The sequence below is a fragment of the Streptopelia decaocto genome (genome assembly GCF_964273445.1).
Source record: "Streptopelia decaocto genome assembly, chromosome: 13".
NCBI classification, from domain to species: domain Eukaryota; kingdom Metazoa; phylum Chordata; class Aves; order Columbiformes; family Columbidae; genus Streptopelia; species Streptopelia decaocto.
Genome location: NC_138668.1, coordinates 5,582,860 through 5,602,546, shown reverse-complemented (window position 1 = coordinate 5,602,546; position 19,687 = coordinate 5,582,860). Strand labels below are relative to the sequence as shown.

The 19,687-nt window shown below is 45.8% G+C and overlaps 1 protein-coding gene across 1 annotated transcript in view; it reads right to left on the bottom strand.

The window, feature by feature from the left end:
* LMF1 (lipase maturation factor 1) overlaps positions 1 to 16,943 on the bottom strand; it is a gene marked incomplete at its 5' end in the record, with an annotated part of 179,673 nt that extends 162,730 nt beyond the window's left edge. The window contains 2 exons of the mRNA XM_082064404.1: positions 5,974 to 6,283; positions 16,724 to 16,943. Of these exons, the coding sequence (XP_081920530.1) occupies positions 5,974 to 6,283; positions 16,724 to 16,943 (530 nt within the window). The remainder of the gene's footprint in view (positions 1 to 5,973; positions 6,284 to 16,723) is intronic.
* Between the last annotated feature and the right edge of the window lie 2,744 nt (positions 16,944 to 19,687).

Genomic DNA, 19,687 nt, shown 5'->3' with positions numbered 1-19,687 from the left:
AAGATAATCTTTCCTTTCTGGGGAAAGAGGGAGGGAAGTTCAGAGTAGAGGGATGTGAGGCTGCAATCCACAATAACAAAGAAATTCCTGAGGTTTATTGCCAAGGCCAGGGCCAGATAAAGGAGTAAGATATTCTAAGTTTTCTTGTTGTTGTTGTCATTGGGGTATTTTGGAGAGCTAGAAAAATAAAGCCAGGTTGCAAAAACAGTCCCTAGCAAACTTCAAGTGACTCCAATTCAGCATATGAACAAGGTGATGTTTGCTAATGTGATTCATCTAAAATCCTAGATACTTTAATATGCTAAATTCTACACTGGATTCAGATAATTTTAATTTTTGCTTGCACTTCAAACTTTACTATCTGCAAAGCTGACACCAATTAAGTGTTATAGTCCCTCAGTACAAGCTTGTATTGCCTCCAGACAGGCCAATAAAACAGGATATAGACCAACGGAAAGACCTTGCCAAAGTCAGACAGTTAAGCCCAGCCTAAAGCATCCACTCCTGCCTGTACAGTGAGGTCTCTGAACTCCCAAGTGAACCAAACACACCAATGAAACCCAAACAATACAAGTTCATATTCCTGACTTGCACGGCTCCTGATCTTTCAGTCTTTGCTTGCTTGGGGACAGGCAAAAAAGTCCTGCTGAATTACCCAAGATACCGAATAAAATGTGCATTAGTTCAAACACACTTGGGTGGATACAATAATTCCCCCTTCATCTGGCTCTGGTCTGCTGGAAGGTCCAAGGGCGATTCTTCCATTTGTATTTTGCATGCCAAATGGATTCTCCTACTCATAAAATGAAGATCTCGGTCAGTGCTGTGCCCCTGTCATAAGGGGGTCACAAACACTTAAAGTACACTTAGAAAATGGGAATGACATTTTGCCCAATCCAGCCTACAATTCACACACTTTCCATTTTACAAAATAGAATAAGAAACTCAGAAGAGATCTTTCTAACCTTTACTGGATAGGATAACACCAGACAAAACCCCAAGTGCTTTAGACTGAAAAACCAAAGCTGTAGAACATAGGAGGAAAGAAAGTAAGGAAGGAGTCCTTTTAATGGCTACTAACGCCCTCCTGGAGAGTGAAAACACAGCCCTGAGCATCTCATCAGCCCCCCAGCATCTACCGGAGCTCAGGGTGTACTGCTCACCAGTCTGTCCACAAGCACACGGTGATTAAAGTCCTGCATAGCTCAAGTGATTTTTAATGAGACATATAAACCACAAAACCTCCAAGACACACAAGTCTTTCTTCTGTCTCTATTGTAAATGAACTTCTGAGGAGGGTAATTTAACTGCAATTAAGTTACGTGCCTCAGAGACATGCTTTCATGACCTGCAGTAGACCTGTCCCTCCAATACGCCCTTAAAGTTAAAAGCTATTAATATTATGTTCAATCAGCTAAATATGAAATAACACCAGGCATTTGGGGCCAGACAGAGGCTCTAGGAAAGTGCTGCAGCATCTACAACTTCTTGGAAAGGCCCTGGCTGTTCTATGGCAGCAAAGCACTCTTCATCCTCATATTCCTTGCAGACAAAAAAAAAAAAAAAAAAAAAAAGTGTGTTTAGTCTTATTTTACCCTAAATATCCATTAGCAGTCGCTCGACCAACATTTTCCACAGGGAAGAACACACTGAAAAGAATGCTGTAGCCACCTCATGCTATAACATTTTATTTATTGGCTTGTTTAACCTATTCCCTCGAGCTCTTGTAACTCTACCAAAAATCTTAGTCATGAAAGAAAAAAAGGCAATAGGATTTAAAAAGCCCACAATTCCAGCTTTTGTATCAAGTGCCTTACAAACTGCACCACTAAATGCTCACTAACAGTGGACAATATGCTTTGTAAAATGAAACAACACAATAACCAAGGGAAAGGAAGGGTTTCCAGACAACACTTGAAAATGCCGGGGGGAGGTGGTTCAGTGAGGAAACAACAGAAAAAGAAACAGGAGATCAGTGGCAGCACAGTTTAAAAGTTTGTTTATATAAGAAAATGTAATAGCTCTCTGGAGACACCTTACTGTGGGATAAAAGTGATTTTATTCCAGAATTACAAATTCACTTTAAAAGTGCATTAGTTATTCTGGTATAAAAATGATTTAACTTCTGCTGGAATGTCTCTCCAAGGGAACTTGTCCTGACCAGGGACTTCTGCTGCCAATGGTCCATCAGCCCCAGCAGAAACTACAGAGAATAAAACCACAAATGGCATCACCTGCAACAAATACTTTTAAATAAAGGGGTAGTTTTTCCCATCCTTGTCTACGTGTACACCAATCTATTACATTAATATTCAAGAGGGAAGAATCGGGGAGAAAGGCAAAGCCGTTCGTACGGGACCTGCAGAACTGCAACGACTTAAACAACCAAACCCAGACAAGCAGGACCTGCAGTCTGCAAAACAGACACCAAAGGATGAGGAATTCCCACAACATCTTTTTAAGCATCTCTAGCCTCATTAAGTAGCTTCTATTATACTCAAACTGGGACTTTTTACTGTTATCATTTTACGGAAATTAGGCATTGTCTGCAGAAATCACAAGAAAAATCAAGGCTAAAATTAACAGAATGATTAAGCATTTCACCCAGCCTATGGGTCAGACATGAAATATTCTTTTGCACTGGCAGAGTTTTAGTTTCTTGAGAGTCTCCTCCTACTTCAAAAGGATAATTTCAAAATGGCAGAAGAGGAAAAAAAATCCAGTGTTTTAAGGCAGATGCACTGAGCTTGTGATACCAGCACACAAGTGCCCCATGACCCAGAGAACATGCAGAGGTTTGGTCTGATCAGAGCCCGAATACCACAGCTGGTCTGGGAACACAGTGCCCAGAATTATAAAAGCTCCCCTGTGCATTCCACTTTCAAGTTTGGTGAAGGCAAATTTTGGTCCTGCATTTCACAGGTACCAAAATTAACACACTATTCTCTGAAAGTTCATCTGAGAACCACTGAAGTGCGTATTAATTCAGGCAGTTCACCTGCACTTTGGCAGAGCCAACAGCAAAGTGGCAAAACCAAGAATTCAGGGCCGGGACAACATCCTGGCCCCTGTTCTTGGGATTTACATTGCCAAAGTAATCCTTATCCCATAAAATCCATCACAAACTGCTCACATCAGCCCATTCCAGGAGCGGCTTTCTTCGGGGTTCTAACACCCTCAAAGACCTTCAGCTGGTCCCTTGCCAGGCTGTCCCCAGCTGTCCCCAGGCTCCCAGCGGATCCCCCAGCTCACAGGTGGAGGTCGGCAGCACTGGGGCAGGCAGGGAATGTGTCCTGCCCTTCAAAGGAGACAGTTTGCTCTTCTAAAGCTTCCTTAGTCTGAGCCCAAGCCAGCTGGACAGCAGTTGAAAGACTCGCTCCTTCAGCAGTGCCCAGTATCTGGAGACTCCAGCCCAAAACAAATAGAAACATTTAAAATTAAAATAGTAAAAGGAAAAGCGATAAAAGGAATAAATTGTTCCTCACTGGCCTGAAGAAGAGAGCTCTATTCCTCTTTATCATGCCGTATCTTCCTTGAACTGGCTTTGCAGGCAACTACGGCAAAGGACGTGTTAGATCAGGTCAGCCCGTAGGTCCCCACGCCTGCCAGCCCCAGAGGAACACTGAGAATAAATGTGCATTAACTACAAAACAACGTGACCACAGGAGGAATTTCTTCCTCATTTCAGACAACTCTTTGCTGAGCCATCTCGTACCTCTGATCAGGAACGCCCCACAACGTTGTCCTTTCCCCCTTTATAAGAAGTCACTTGGGTCTTCAGTAGATGCTTTGGAGAATGATCAGGACATACCAAAACCTCTCAATCTGCACAAATTTGAGAGTAAGACAAAGTTCATGGATCACCTAACACCACCTACAAGCCAGTGTGAAAAGGGAGTTTTAAAGCCAGTCTCAGTTTTAAGGCCGATGCTGCCACCCGCGATCAGCTCCAGAATTCCTGAGATTTCAGGTGCTCTCGGCTCACCCCTTGTGCCACCGCAATTCCCTGGGGGATGGGGAGAAATTAGTTAATCCCCACTTTGCTCTCTCCCCATGTTTACCTGCACTGTGAGCACCCAGCGTCCCCTTCTCCAGGGAACTGAACGTCACACTGCGTGCACAATGATAATATGGTTTTGACCACCCAGTGACCCATTTCAGAGCATCTAATGAAAAATGGAACCACATGAATGAACTGTACTGCTGGGTTGCTTTGATTCTTTTCCCCCACCCTTTTACGAGAACCACCTAATTTCCTGTTTCATATATTTGATGCCACAACTAAGAAGAGATTAAGTTGAGGCGACGTTCCCTATGCCCCCTCTTTTTTCTTACTCCTTCCCCAGAAGAACCCAAGCCATCCCATGGTGTGTTATCGCTGGATACAGGAGACACCTGCCCATGCCAGAGTAGATTTTAAACTCCAAATCAGAGGTAGCAAAGAAGAAAAAAAACCACAGCCTTATCTCAAATATCAAGAGCCAATTCCTTTCGACCACAGCATCCACAAAAGGCCAAGTCTTGCATTCCTGCTGCCCAGATCATTTTCTTCAGAGCTGCAAAGAGACCCAACACTTGGCCGGGAGGTTCTAACCCCTTGGGAAGAGGGGTCTGGACGTGGGCTGCTGGGCAGTGATTTGGGGTAGCAGCAGAAAAAGGCTCCTCTCTCTATCCCCTGCCCTTCACCTCTCCCTTAAAGGCTTGAAAGATGACAAAACAGCCACACAGAGCTCAACAGGCACAACTGGATGTCTTTGAGTAAAACCTCAAGAGTTCTGCAGGGCTGTCAACTCAGAAGCCACTACAGGTCCAGCTTCCAGCTACAAAACCTTTGCAGCCTTCATAATGATGAACTTGGGGAGGGATGTTGTTAGGGGTTCCCCCCCAACCAGAAAGAAATGAAGGAACACGTCCAGATTTAGGCTGCTACAAAGACACAGGCTCCTGTATCTCTAGAACTGAGAGCAGGATGATGCTTGAATTCTTCCCCTGTAACATAAAACACCCAGAAAAACAGACAAGCGATTTTTGGAATAACTTGGAAACGGGCAACAGAAAACTATCCATCAAGTTATTTTTCAAATTTTGTGGCTTTCTTTCACAGTCTTAAGTTCACGCTGAGTTAAGAGCTCAGAGAATAGAGCTTTTCAGAAAACTGAGGCTGTTATCTTTCACCCACTTACATACCATTTGGAGTAGGATAGGAATGAATGGGACAGGACAAGACACAGGGCTGCCCAGGCATGTGCAAATCCTTAAAATTAAATTCACTGAGCTCATCTATACAGAAGGTGTCCTGTAATGTGTTGTAGAGCCAGAACGTCTCACTGACACAGCTGTGTCCTGTTCCCGGCATGGGCACCCCTTCCTGGCAGGACTTTCCACCTCCCCAAAGTTACCACATCACCTCTGACAGACACAAAGGCACTTGAAGAGGTCAGTTAATGAAATGTGGTTTCCTAAGGGCTCATCCTGTTAATAAATGCAATTGGTGCCTTGACAATGCTGAGGACCACCTAAAGCCTTTCGCTTTGCACCACAGCCTCTCCCTGCAGCAAGGAGATGTGCAGACATCCACTATTTCTCCTTTACTTTTTCCTCACAGGCTTTATATACTTACCCTGAGTGTTGCAGCTCTTCTGGACAGAACTGAAAATTGAGAAACCATCTCAGAGGTTAGGGGAACTCCCTTGCCACGAGAGAGAGTATTCCACAGCAGGGACAATGCATAGCACGGTACATTATGCAGCCAATTTGCCTCTCACAGAGAACAGAAATCAGGGCAGATATTCCACATAAAAGAGAGCACAGGGAGATGGCCATAACTCATTTCTGCCAAACACTTTGCTTATCTGACATTCCCACCTTGCTCCTTACCAGATTACCAACCTGAAATGGTAACAGAAAGTGAACGTGTACAATGAACAGCAAGAGATTGCAGAGAAAAACCAAGCAGAGAGATTGTTAACCTACCAGATCTGTCCAACGTTGACCAAGGAGAGGTAGAGAACCCACAGGACAGCCATGAGGACCATGTTTGCGCATCCAGTGATCACCACGAAGGCTGACGTTGCCAGGCCGAGCAGGGAGATGCAGTCCAAGATGCTGTCCATGTCTGACCAGTCCAGAAACCAGATGATTGTTGGTGCGTAGCTCAGAGCATCCAAGTTTATCTTCCCTTTGAAATACTTCTTGACATTCTGCAGGTACAGTTTACACGGGAGCAGCCCCTTCTCTCCTATTAGCTGCTTGTTTTGATGATATGCCACAAGAAAGGCCACAACTAGAGGAGAGAAACAACAGTATTAGAAATCAGCCAGGCTTAAACACATATTTTGAGTCCAGTTACAGAAGTATATTCGTGCCTCAGGAAGGAATTTATTCACATGCCTTCATCTTCATTGACACACATCACAGTCATTTCTATTAATCATGATGCGGAAGGTAGAGGAATTCCATAGATACCATCTCTGCCTTCACACCAGGAATTGGCATGGAGCCTGTTCAGAGATAATTTTCTCCTCAGCAGCTGCAAGGGACACACCACTCGCTTCAGGCAAACCCAACAAGGCACTTCTGGGAAACAGTCCCTGTAACTGAGCAATCTGACCTAATGTAGGAAGAGGAGGCTGAGCCGAGCTTTGTTAGACTCTGCATGACCCCAGGTTAGTCACATGCACCATTCATCTCCTGATGCAGATGAGGAAAATGGCTTAATTGCACCGCGGAGTACAAGAGAAAGTAATGCATTAATTTCAAGACGTTCAGACAGAATTCCCTTCCCATGAAAAAGCATCAGGAGAGTTCACACACAGATACAGGGAGCGGAGCTGGAGCAGCCAGAGTCGCACACACAACCCCCTTTGGCTTTGCAGCAAAGACACAGCTGCACTTTGAGCCCTCATGTTTTACTTTCTCAAAACACTTTGCAGTGTAAATAGACAACAGCTCCAGCATGGATTTTGGTGGTGATGTACAAATAACCCATGGCAGACTGAGGGCAGATTGTGTCTGCGAGGTTATGCTTTGATTTCAGAGGACAATATATCTCCATTTTTACATAATATTATCTGCACATCTATCAAGTATTGAAATTTTTCCTTATATGTAAACACTATTTAGAAATACTGATTGATAATGAGACAGCTTAAACTCATACACACCATCCAACAGCCACCTAAAGGACACTTCAATTCTTCTAGCAGTATGTTGGTTAATGGTTATATACTGCAATTGCAAAAGGCAGTAGTTATGCTATGGGTTGACCTTCTGGATCCTCTCACATCCTGGTAGGCTGCAAATACAAAAATCTTAATATTTTCCTGTCCTCTAAATTGCTACTTTTTACATGTTACTACAGCTCTCTCATTTATAGTGTCTGTGCTCTTGCACTGGACAATCTTAGAACAGCCAGATGCTTTTTTTAACAGCACATAAGCAATTTAATTACAGATTATAGACCTAGAATTTGATGTCCTACAGAGAAAGTTGGTCAGTTTCTAGGGATTATCTCATATTTTAGGAATCTCCTTCAGTCACCAATCTGCAGTTCTCAACTGCAGTAATCTCCACTTCTCAGAAAAAATTATGCAAGCCAACATTTCCTGATTAGGTCTCATACATTTAGCTCCCAGCAGCTCGCTTACCCATCTTTAAACATTATCCACACGCCAGCCACGTCACACATGGTCTTGCAAAAGGCTCATCTGTCTCCCCAACCCTCCATAGTGATCAAAGCCCTTTCATCTGGTTGGCATCTCACTGGAAACGCTGGTAGAAAGTCTTTATTAAACTATATCCCCAGTTCAGGCTTGGATTCCCATTTATTTTGAGTCTGAATAGCAACTCAAAGTCTACAGGCCCAGGGAACAAAAAATAAATGTCCTGTTTTCCCCAGACATGTGCAAAGGTCTCCAGTGGATTTCAGTTACGCCACTTCACACTTACTCCATCTCTTTGCACGTGTCACGTATTTTGTTCTCGTTTGAAAAACCACGATGTGTACCTGAGGTCAAGGGGAGGGTTCCCATTGATTTCAACAGATTCAACTGAATCACAGTCCTAACTCAATAAAGCTGAGGGTTTAATTGGTTGTGTCTCTTTCTGTCCATCTTTTATATACAGAGAAAGAATTTCCAAACCAATAAAAGACACGCAGAATATTTTACTCAGTTATGGACAGGGAGAGACAAAAAAATTTCTTAACTCTAATGGATCATGTTTGGACGGCAAATTAAATGTTTTATATTTTAGAGTATTCATATTTTAATAACAACACTGTCTGGCACAACTGTGTAATCAGAAAGCCTGGCATGTGAAGCCACAGAAATATAATGCTGCTGAGCCTCAGACAACTTAACATCTTCATTTTTGGTTTTAAAAAAAAAATAAAGACCAACTCTGCCTTAAAGCTGCATGGCTTGATTCCCCTTGATTAGCACTGCAATTTACTGCACAGTTTTCCCAAAGTGCTAATCAAATTCCCCTCTAAACGCTACAGAAATTGCTGCCCCAACCCATAAGTGCTAAGCAGTAGTTTTTCTAAAAAAAAAAATAAAAATTAAAAAAAAAAATCTAAATTAGACCCCTGCACAGTATGCAAGATAAACAAGGAAAGGGTAAATTAGGAAAAACAAACTATAGCAATTGTGGAAAAGTACACATGGTATGCACAAAATACTGTACAGCCTTTTTTAAGTCTGAAAGCAGCAAAGGCTGCATGAACCGAACATCTAGAGACCGCCCAGCTTGGGCTCCAAACTGGTTTTCTCCCAGAACACCTGTTTCTCACAGGATGCTGCACCGCTGATATTATGCACATTACCACTTCAGGACTAAATCCCATCAGCAACGAAGAGCTCAACCCAAACCAAATCCTCGTTGTTCCACCTACATTTGGATCCGTGAGGGCCCGAGTCCAGCAAATGCAGCATCTCCTGACCGTGCTGCTCCGTCCGGATCCAGCTCCCTCTCCTGGGCACTCCCCGAGCTGATCCACCGCCTCCTTCCATGTTCTCTCTCTCATCTCCAGCATCTTTTGGAGCACCCTGGAAGGACACATCCCTTTGTCTTCTCAAACCCCACCACCAAATCCCCCAGATCTACTCTCGAGGCAGCAGCTAAGCCTTCGCTGGACATACGCAACAGTCCAAAATAAAAACAGAGTCTGCAAAGGATTTCAGCAAAGCAGATGCACAGATCCAGGGGAGAAAAACAAAAAGGCAAGTTATTTATCAGCTTGTCATTGCTGCTTCTCCCTGAAGTCCTCCCAAGAAACTGTATCCTTAAATTGACTATAACACAGACCCTGCTCCTTTCTCCAAGAACCTTCCCTTAGATCTTGGTTTAGTCAGGCACAGAAAAAGTCCCTTTTGCCCCCAAACCCTGTGCTTTTCTTCCTCTTCCTTAAGCCCTGTTCTGAAACCTTTCTCCCTTTGGCCTCTTATTTAGGGATTTGCCACTCTCCATCTTCCCACTCCCTCCAGGTAAACGTGGTCAAACGAGTTTGGTTGCACCTTGGGCACTGGCTGGCATGTTCCCTGCACAGCCAGGGCAGGGGTCAAGGTTAATAATTTCTGTTCTTCATCCTGTAGCTCCTTGCCGGCACCAGGGCAGCAGAGCAGCCCTGCTACGTGAACCAGAATTCACCAGTTAGTCTGTCAGCCGATGCTGGGAGAACCCACCCACACAGCACATGGGGCTCAACCACCCCATGGGCTCCAAGGCAGGGATGGAGGCTGCTCGACCAACAGCACTGCATCCTCCTCAGCCTCTCCAAACCCTCCGTCAACCTGTGCTCCTGGGATGCTCTGATGTCCAGCAAAGAGAGAAGAGTCTTACCCAAAGGGAATGGCAAAAGGGAGCCTGAGTGGGCAGTCGGCAGCTGCTGAGCATCACTAGCAGCATCTCGTTCACCAACACAGCTACAAGACTCTGCATCTCACCCAGGAGAAGACACTTTCCTCCTGAGCAAACCCGACTCCCAGATTTGCGAACTCTGGGCAATGTATTCAGCAGTGCCTCCTGTCAGTTCAGGGATTGTTTTTTCCCTGCCAAACCAGTGCAAGCACCCACATTCCTGCGCACCAGGCAGCTCGCCTCCCCCAGCACCCCGGCTGCCGCCAGCTCGAACACGTTCCGCACTGAGGAGTCCACGGCGGATCCCCCCAGGATGGAGCGAGCAGAAGCGGGGACTGATCCAGGGTCACCCCCTCCTTCCAGCATCTCTAGCAAGCCAGACCCCTCAGAGTGGCTCTCACATTCTGGTGTCAACTTGCAAAAACAAGTACATAACTGAGAAGGACACCTTTTCAGAGTTCAGGATGCAGAAGCCCATGTTTTCCCACAGTGGTTTTTTTTCCCAGTATCATGGATGGGAACAATGTGGGGCCATGGCTGGGCTCCTAACCCAGGGCCATCCCCTACAGACCCCCAGCACAGCTCTGCACATGTCCAAGTCTCCAAACACAGCGCAAAACCCCATCTGCCCTCTGGCTCCTCACTGCCAGGACCTTCTACCAATACCTCCTCGGTTTGGGTATCCTCAGCCCATGCTGGTCTCCTCTGATCCACCTGAAGCACTTTGCCATCCTTCTTCAGAATATTTGCTCCTTTGCAGATTGAAAAAACCCTCAGCCTCAGGGACTCCCACTCCAGAGCAGACGGAGCCTTGACAGCTCCCATGGGAGCACACTCCTCTACCCACTGCGAGCTCATCTTTACAGAAGTAATACATGTAAATTGTCATCAACTGCTAATAGACCTTCCCTACTTATTCTCACCTCAGAAGGTGCTTGACTGTACTTTTCCATTAACTCCCCCCTTCCACCCTTCTCTTTCCCCCCAAACTGAACATGTTCAAACCCACATGCTACCAATAAACACAACCCAAGCATGCAACACCAGTCACCAATCTGAAATGATCTGGTCTATCCATATTGCCCTGTCACCTGAGTTCATTTCTTCCGCTCTGGGCTCAGCCTGTCATGGTAGGAGAATGAGAGAATCTCATTCTTCATGCTCTGTAAAGATTTAAAGATGTGAAATCCAAAACTTTCCAGTCATATGGCTTTCTCTCTCCCTCCATTAAAAGAAGTCTTACTTAAAGCCCAAACCACAAGAAGAAATGAACCAAAGGCACAGAGTTTTGTATGAAAACCAAACTACATTTTGCACACACACACACATATCTGCCTGGAGCCATATATCAAGTGCACCTTTGACCCAGCAAGGCATTCAAAAAAGGCCCTATGCTGGGTGCTGGCAAGCTGAGGTTGAACTACCAAAAAGAAAAAGGGGGAGAACATGCACGGTCTTTTCATTACTATCAGAGAAATGAATCAAACAAGTTTTCAACTGATAAATTCCCCTGCAAAGTTTTGCAACACAGAAGTAACAACACTTGAGTACTGAGCAAAGAGCCAGAGGGAAACCAGGCAGGCTCTTTTAATCCTGCAGCCCTACAGCCACAAGCAAACACACAACAAAGCAGTCTGCTCTTAACACCTTTTCCTTTTATTGCCATCGGCAGCAAAGCTGAAGACTTTGGGGTGGTTGCTTTGGAGGCTTTTTAAGTGCTTATCTGCTCATTTTCTCTTGGTTTGAAATAAAGTGGAAGTAAATAGAAAAGCCTGGGCTGTGGCACTGCTAAAAAGCTTCCCCGTAGGACCCAGGTTGTGCAGAACACCAGCCCAACCTGGAGCAGGAGGATGCCCCGAGAAGATCCCTCTGCTCCAGACGGGAGACAGATTCTCTCCTCACTTCTCGATATCATTCCCCTTAAACTATCACTACTTGCTACGAATTTATCTTCCCACAGCAAGGGTGCTTTGCTCAGGACCAAACGCGCTTCTGTCTCTTCCGTGCAGAGTTAAATGGGGGCACGTAGCTTGCTAAGAGGACACGGTGCTAACACGCCGCCTTTGTTGTGCAGACCTGCTAACAAGCAAATAAAACCTTTCAGGGGAGAAAAAGCATCCGAAGATGTACTATAATCCTGAGTGGGCAAGCTGAAAGCTGCTGGGAGTCTTTTAATATAACTGAGAGAAGAGAAGGGGAGATGGCAGAGAGAGGAGGAAGGACACAGGGGAGAGCAGGAACCTACAGGAAGCCAAACTCCCCCCAAGAAAGCTTTAGATTTCAGAATTCGGAAGAGGTAGCATGAAACTCCCAAAGCTGTAGATGTGGGGAAAGAAAATACTACTGTTAAACAATACATAAGGAGAAGGAAGATAAGCTGGATTTAAATAATAGCTTTTATTTCAAAGCACTCTACAGAGCCTGGCTGAAATTGGGAAGGGTCGTATCTAATTACTCAAACTTCTACATCTGGAATCCGATGATAGTAATCATCCAAAAAGGGCACTTAGCAATGATTTAGAAGGAAGGTGAAAGGAGCAAATCATGCACGTCTGTTGTCAAGAGCTTTGGGACCAGCTATTTACCTGTAACAGCACTTCCAACAAGACCTCGAAGACTTTCTGCATTGACAAAATGTCTAATCCCTGCCATAAAGAAGAAACACACAGTGCAAGACCAGGATGGAAAACCTTGCAATCTCGAAATGGCATTTCTCCAAGCCTCCCTGTCCCATGAATTCCTGTATTAGAGATCGCAATTAGCCACCGAGGGACAGGCTGCAATGGCCAAAGCCTGTGAGACAAGCCTCTTCAGTTGGCACACCAGTGCTATATAAAGATGCTTCTACAAAAACAGAGAAAGGGATTGGGACAGCAGAGCACAGGGTAAGACCCACAAAATCAGTCTCTTACCCAGTGTTCAGGGCTGGATTCTGTGTTACTTCACACTCTCCTCCCCTGGAAGGGTTTTACCACTTGGTCTGCCCACACTTGGTGAAGCAGAAAGAGAGGTCCCAGACCTGAAAAACGTCTCTGAGGGCTGTCAGTTTTAAGAATTTAAGTGTCACCTAATTTACAAGTGCACAGTGCTAGCTACTATTAAAAACAAGATTGCGCAGACAGACGTTTCATCTCCCTCAGGGCTCAGCTGGAGGATCGCACTGGCACAGCCCAGCTACCAAGACCAAACCTCCCGAACTTCCAGCTTGGATCCCTTTCCCCTTCCTTCCCATTCCTGCAAGCAGCAGGTGGCTTTGGTCACTGACCTCCAGGAATCATCAGATCCTTTCCCACTTTCCCATCTCCAACCTGCCTTTTAGACAAGAGCTGCTTTGCCAGGGACTTTCCAGGCTCTGGCTGCTTCTGGAAACCCCCTTCAAACAAAAATAAGAGGAGAGCTGTTATAACCAAAGGGGATGTGGAAGAAGGGAGGGCACACAGGACACTTCACACCTTCCTTGCTCTGCCTGTCCTTCCACAGGAGAAGATCCAAAGGGGAAGCATCTCCCCAGTTCATATCATGCAATAAAACAGGCTCTCAAGAGGTTGAGGGGAGGAAAGAGGTGACAGCCCCCCCTCCATCATGCTTAGTGATTCTGCCCCTCATCTCACCATCCCTCCAGTCGCATCCCAAATCACATTTCCATCCCACCCCGAGGGACCTTTGCTCTCCCACCCTTCCCTCCCCACCTATAAGAGGGAAAAAGCTTTCAGCTCTCACAGCTGCACTAACAGGCAGGAGCTGCAATCATGGGGGTGACAACTTTTCCTGATACTTCAGCACAAGCCGCCCCCAAAGGATTTGTTGCTTAACACAGCAGGAATGAAAGGGTTATGTTTAAAAGGGTGAAATGAAAGAAGGGGGAAAAACATCCCTCAACTGAGGAATGTCAAACTGTCACAACCGCATCAGCCGTTTCCTCAGCAAGTCTGAGAGTCGGCATGTGCAGAATCGCCACGTCTGGGAAAAAAAAATAATCTGTCAGAGTAAATGGTTCCATCTTCAGAAAAGAGCTTGGAAGAGGTGCTTGGCACAGAGGCTTTAAATTGTTTTCTGCTGTTTCTAAACCCAGGCTCTCAGAAGAGATCAAAAGGCAACCCACCTTTCCCTCAAGAGCATCCCACCCCAGCAGCCATGTCATGGTTCTGCAGCCTTCGACAGAAGAATCCACCTCTTCGCAATCTCTCCATCTCAGATACACGGATTAGTTTCCACCCCAGGAACATTCTGGTGTTAGGCTGCGCAGCATCTCCCTGCACTGGGATCAGAGCTGAAGTCCCAACACCGCTGCAAAAGTGACAGCCCGAGTCAGAATTCAACCTCAAATCTGGTGAGGTTTCTGTCTTTGGGTTGTTTGGCTGTCACTCAAGGAAAACAAACAGCAGAAATCACTGTCACCTGATTGCAATCAAGCAGAAGTTGCATCACAAGGAGGTAAACTTTTCCTCTCTTGCACCTCCTCCACCACAAAGGACAGAACCATCCTTCCCTGCTCCTCAAACACCTTCCTCTGACGCTACCGCCATCCAAAAGGTTTCCTTGCTCTAGACTGTGGAAGCATTTTGGGGTCTTCTCCCCACTTCTGCTACTCCCAGGCATTCCCACTCCACTCTCCTCTTCAGAAAAGTGCTGAAACCAGTTGTTCTCCCTCTATTTGCTGCCATCCCACGTTCACTCACCACACCTGAGGTTCATCCCCTGGCTCATACAGCCTCACTCTCCCTTCTCCCTGCAGCCCGCAGGTTCCAATCATTTCCACCCTGTAACTCACCTGTCTCTGATTGGGATAATTGCTCCTCACCTCCTGCTGCTCTCCTTGTCTCAAATCAGGTCTCTCCCTCACCAGAAGGTCCCATGTGTTTGACTCACTCTTCACCCTCCTCCACATCACCCCCTCCCCAACTCCCACCCTTCCAACCACCACCTGCTCCCTTCCCATCAAACATACCACCACCCTACGGGACAGCATTTCGACCCAGATGTGGCATATTTATAACCCCAAATCCACGATCAGAAAGCAGTGGCCTCCCCTGAACACACAGCAGAGAACACTAATCAGTTTTTCATAAGGAAACTGCAAACCAAGCTACGGGAAACTCAGCAGTCTGGATTTACACACGGGGGAATATCAGAATCGCTTTCATTTTGACTGAAAGAGTCATAACCCCGCATTTCACCGAGAGCCGAAACCAAACTAGAAACAGAGCACGTGTCAAAACCATACAAAACTACAACTTCTGCATGGTTTTGATGCAAAATAATCTAAGCAGGCTGCCAGCCTACAAATCCTAACGATTTTGTGGACAAATCTGGGGCAAGTTTAGAATTTGTAACATAGTGTGTTACATGTCAGTTTAGGTTTCACTGTGAATATTTTTTAAGTGGAACACCAGTGGGCTCTGAGCATGGCTCTCAGCACTCCCTGCCAAAACAAGAGCCAAACGAGGTTGGAAACCAATTTCACCATTAACCATTTTAAGGTCATGTCAATTCTAGGTCCTTACCAGTGCTATTGGCACCCAAGGATGGCACCTCCCTCCAGTCCTACATAGAACGTCCTGAGTTGGAAGGGACCCACAAGGATCATCAAACCCAACTCCTGTCCCTGTATAGGACAACCCCAAAATTCACACCATGTGTCTGAGGGTGTTGTCCAGTCTCTTCTTGCATAAGATGCTGGGAGACCTGCTTCTGCATTAGACAAAAAACTCCTCTCTTGCACAGTTCACTCACAACATCTACCTTGAAGAAAAATGACGACCAGCTCCAACCAGCCCTGCTGACAGATACCAGCAAACTGTCCTTTCAGCTTGGGACACCAAACATCACCCAACACCATCCTAACTGTTGATTGCAGGGTCCCTGTCCCACCAGCTAAGCAGGAGTTGAAAACAAGAGGCTTTTCCCATTGCACATCTCATGTGTCCCCTCAAGCTCTGTGTATGCAAACATGTACCCCCAACATGCAAAATTAAGCAGTATTTTTGGTAAAAGGCTGGCAGGGTTCTTCAGTGCAATTGCTGCAACGCTGTCAGGATGGGTTCTGGACCCAGGAGCGGGGGGCAAAGCACCCTGCAGCCCCTCATCCCGCAAACCAATCCACCTCCGAGTAGATAAGATGGTCATGGGTATCCTGTCCCACCACAATGGGACCTCAGGTGGTGACACCAGCACAGAACCCATGGGAGGGCTCACCCCCCCAGGGCAGGGGTCTCATCCGAGGCTGTGCAGTGGGGAAGGCCACAAGGGTTGGGGCAACCCCAGGACTCCACGGGGCAACCAGCCCAGCTGCCTCAGTGATACCGTAAAATCGGCAAAGTAATGGACTCTTAAACCCACATTTTTGGGTTTTAAAAGTAGCATTTCTTAATCAGCGCTGGGGACGGTGCGGGTGTGTCCCTCCATAGGTCTGTCACCCATGGAGTGGACGTACATGCTGGTCATACATGGCTTATATTGATAGAAAAAATACATATTCATTACAACTCTTGACAACCATTAACATATTCTGTACCTATTCTAAGACTAGCTGTTTAAGAAACACTAAGTAACATTCACGTGTTTCTCAGCTGCTTCTCAGTTACTTGTTTTAAAAGAATATGTTGTAAATCTATGTCAATTTTAAGAATGGGGTATGATTACTAAGTACAAAGATTCTATGGCTACAAGGTCTGCTTCTACAAAATTCTATGCTTATAAGGCTGGTAAATCTTTAAAGGTTGCTACCTTAATATTCTCCTAAACCATGAGTTCTATAATTCATTAAAATACAGTCTAATAATCAGAAACACAAGTATCACCAGCAGCCCGGGGCTCAGCCGGGCCGGGCTCCCCCCCGCTCCCGGGGCAGCGCCCGCAGACTCACAGTAAAGCAGCGCTATGGATCGCAGCAGCACGATGCGGGTCAGCCAGAAAGTGCCCGGCAGCAGCGGCGGAGGCTGCGGCGGAGGCTGCGGCCCGACCCCGCTGCCCGCCGGCCCCGCCACAACCCGCTCCGGGGCTCCAGGGGCGCTGCCGCCCGCTGCCGCCCGCCGCTGCCGCAGCGCCGCGCTGGGCGCCGCCATGTCGGGGCCCGCAGCGAGCATGCGTGCGGGGCGGCCCGCCCCCCGCCGCGCTGCGGCCGCGCTGGGGACGCCTGACCCAGGTCGCCCCCTCAGGCAGCCATGTTGGTAGGGCAGTGGCCGGCCTGGGGTTTCTGTGGAAAAATGGCGTTTATATACTCCGGCCTTAGGGAGCGACCTTGAAAAATGGCGAGAAAGTGAAAAGTTGTTTTTTTTTTTTTGAAATAAATCCGGAAAGAAAGTTGAAAGAGTTGACTCCAACCCCTAATCCACCTGCCGCACCTTGCATCACAGCCCCCCCAGCTCACCCCAACGTGTCTGCACTCCCTCTCTAAGGAAAAAATTTAAGATAAATTCCTCAGGTTTTCAACATTGGCCACTTCTGATGCTGCCATGATTTCTACATCATTATAGCTGTCAAACTCTTGACTCCATGTTGAGTTCATAAAATGATTTTTTTTAGCAAAACTACTTCAATAAAACAGCCTCGACAGTCATTGATGAGTTTAGACATGCGTCATGTGTCCCACTGAAGTAAATAACCGCGGGGCTGAACCGTCTGGTGGTCTCTGAGAAAGTATCTGCTATCAGGTGTAACATTATTCAACGCTTTTCAGGCTGCAAAGCGGCCCCTTCTAAATGCCTCTTTTGTTTTTCCAGTTTCCCATCACTGCTGCTTGCATTGTTCTCCTTCAGAAAAAAAACCTACATAATGGTGCATTGTGTAGCGAAAGAAAAATAAGCTATTTGTTGAAGGCCTCTGGTACACTGCAGCTTCGCTTTCCCTTTGGATTAGCCACAAGGTTCGGCTAGATAAATTTAAATAGATGTAAGCTAATGGTTTCCTTTGTGGGGTCTTTGTGAAACTGTTACAGCAAATTCCACATTAAATGGAAATGTCTGTAAAACAAACTGGATAATTGAGGAAATTACTGGGGAAAAGCTGAAAGTTTAGGCTAAAGATTAAGAAAAAAAAATAATAATTGGAGCTGGGAAGGTAACATTGAACTGAGTTGGTTTTCATTGACGAAGATCACTCTGAGATCTGCTGACCCGAGCTCAGGGGACATTGTGTGTCACCGCACCTTGCAACAACACGGGCTGCAAAGTTTTAAGTTTATTAAATGGCAGAAAGATATTGTTACTCTGAAGGATCAATCCAACTCCCAAAAAGGCAATGGAGGCCTTTCCTTTCGCTTTACTGGAAGATGGCTCAAGCTATAAAGGAAAAAGTGTGATAAAATGGTAGATCAGAACATCAAGTCAGCTCCTCTCTTTTCTGCGTTCCAGCCAGTCCACAGCTTTGTGTGTAACATCACCTGTGTCTCGTTTTCTGCCCACTTATCTATTTAAAGTAATTTTATTTTCATCTAATGATTTTCCTTCACATTCCCTCTTTTCAAAATAACGTACCAGAAAAATAAAACAACGTAAAAAACCAAGCAAACAATGCAAACAAGATCTTTAAAAGCGAGGCTCTGAGCCTTGAAGTCTCAAAGGGAAAGCGATTCATAAATGTCAGACGGGCGCTGAGGCATCATTGATGCTGATCTTCATTCAACAAAATCCGCGCCACCACGTCCCCCCGCCCGACCCTATTTTGCTGTGTTCCAAACAGCTGCAAAAGTGACAGAGAAACAAGCATTTACTGTCACAGCACCCAGCAGCTGTCCCCACCAGCACCTCAACCCTGCTGTCCCTGGCACCCTAAATTACTCTGTGTTCATTCAAGTCTAGGCTTTCGCCCCTCTGGCTGCCAGGAATTGGGTTTAAATAAAACAGAGGAAAGTGAATGTGTGCAGAAATAACTATTTTGTAAAGCAGCATTAACATTTGGGGACTCGTCTAAAGAAAACATACATTCACAATTATGTGTAATGAAGTTATACGCAATCCCACTGACCATTCAGCTGTGTTTGCTAAATAGGAGGTGGGAATCTTGCAAAGAATTTGGGAGCTCCCTTTTACTAGTTAAGATTTTTCTGGTGGTAATATTTTTTCCATTAAAATCCCTTATTCTTCCCTTTGCAAATCTGATCTTTAACTCCAGGGTTATCAGGATTAAGGCTGAAAAGGATTTCCAGAGGAAGAATTACCTTTTTTCTCCTGTATTTGCACAGCATCCGTAATGAGAGGGTGCTGATTCAGAAGAGGGATTCCTAAGTGGTACTACAGGACAAACAATTAATGGTCACGGTAATCATAATTAATAGAATTGTAGTTCTCCATCATTTTGAAAAGGTGCCATCCAGCCTGTGTTGGGCAGGAGAAGAGGTGAGATCTTTTGCCAGTGTCTCCCCTGGCCTTTAACATGTAACGTGTACATGAGAGGTGTTGATCCCACAAAAGCAAATTTTGTTTTGTTGCTGGTATCTTAGAATATTTGAACAGAAATAACACACTGACGTATCTTTTCCTTTGCCCTGGTTTTGGTCTTCCTGCACGCTTGTTTTCTGGTCTGCAGCCTCAGGCTGGGAAACCTGCAAGATAAAAACTCAGAACAAGCCACTTAACTTTGTCCACTGGGATATTAAAAAAAAATTAATAATCATAAAAGTTATTAAGGGCTATTTTATTTTAGCTGAAATTACACAGCAGGCCAAATGTAACATGTAAAGATTTTCATGAAGGCCTCACTGCTGCCATGATGAAACCTAGAGAAGGGTTTAGGAATCCCACGTGCCCCTCCCCGCTTGCATTTCAAGCAGCAGAGAGGTCAGCGAGGTCCTGCCTGGTGCAGGTGTGTGGAGTTTCTTGCATCAACGCCA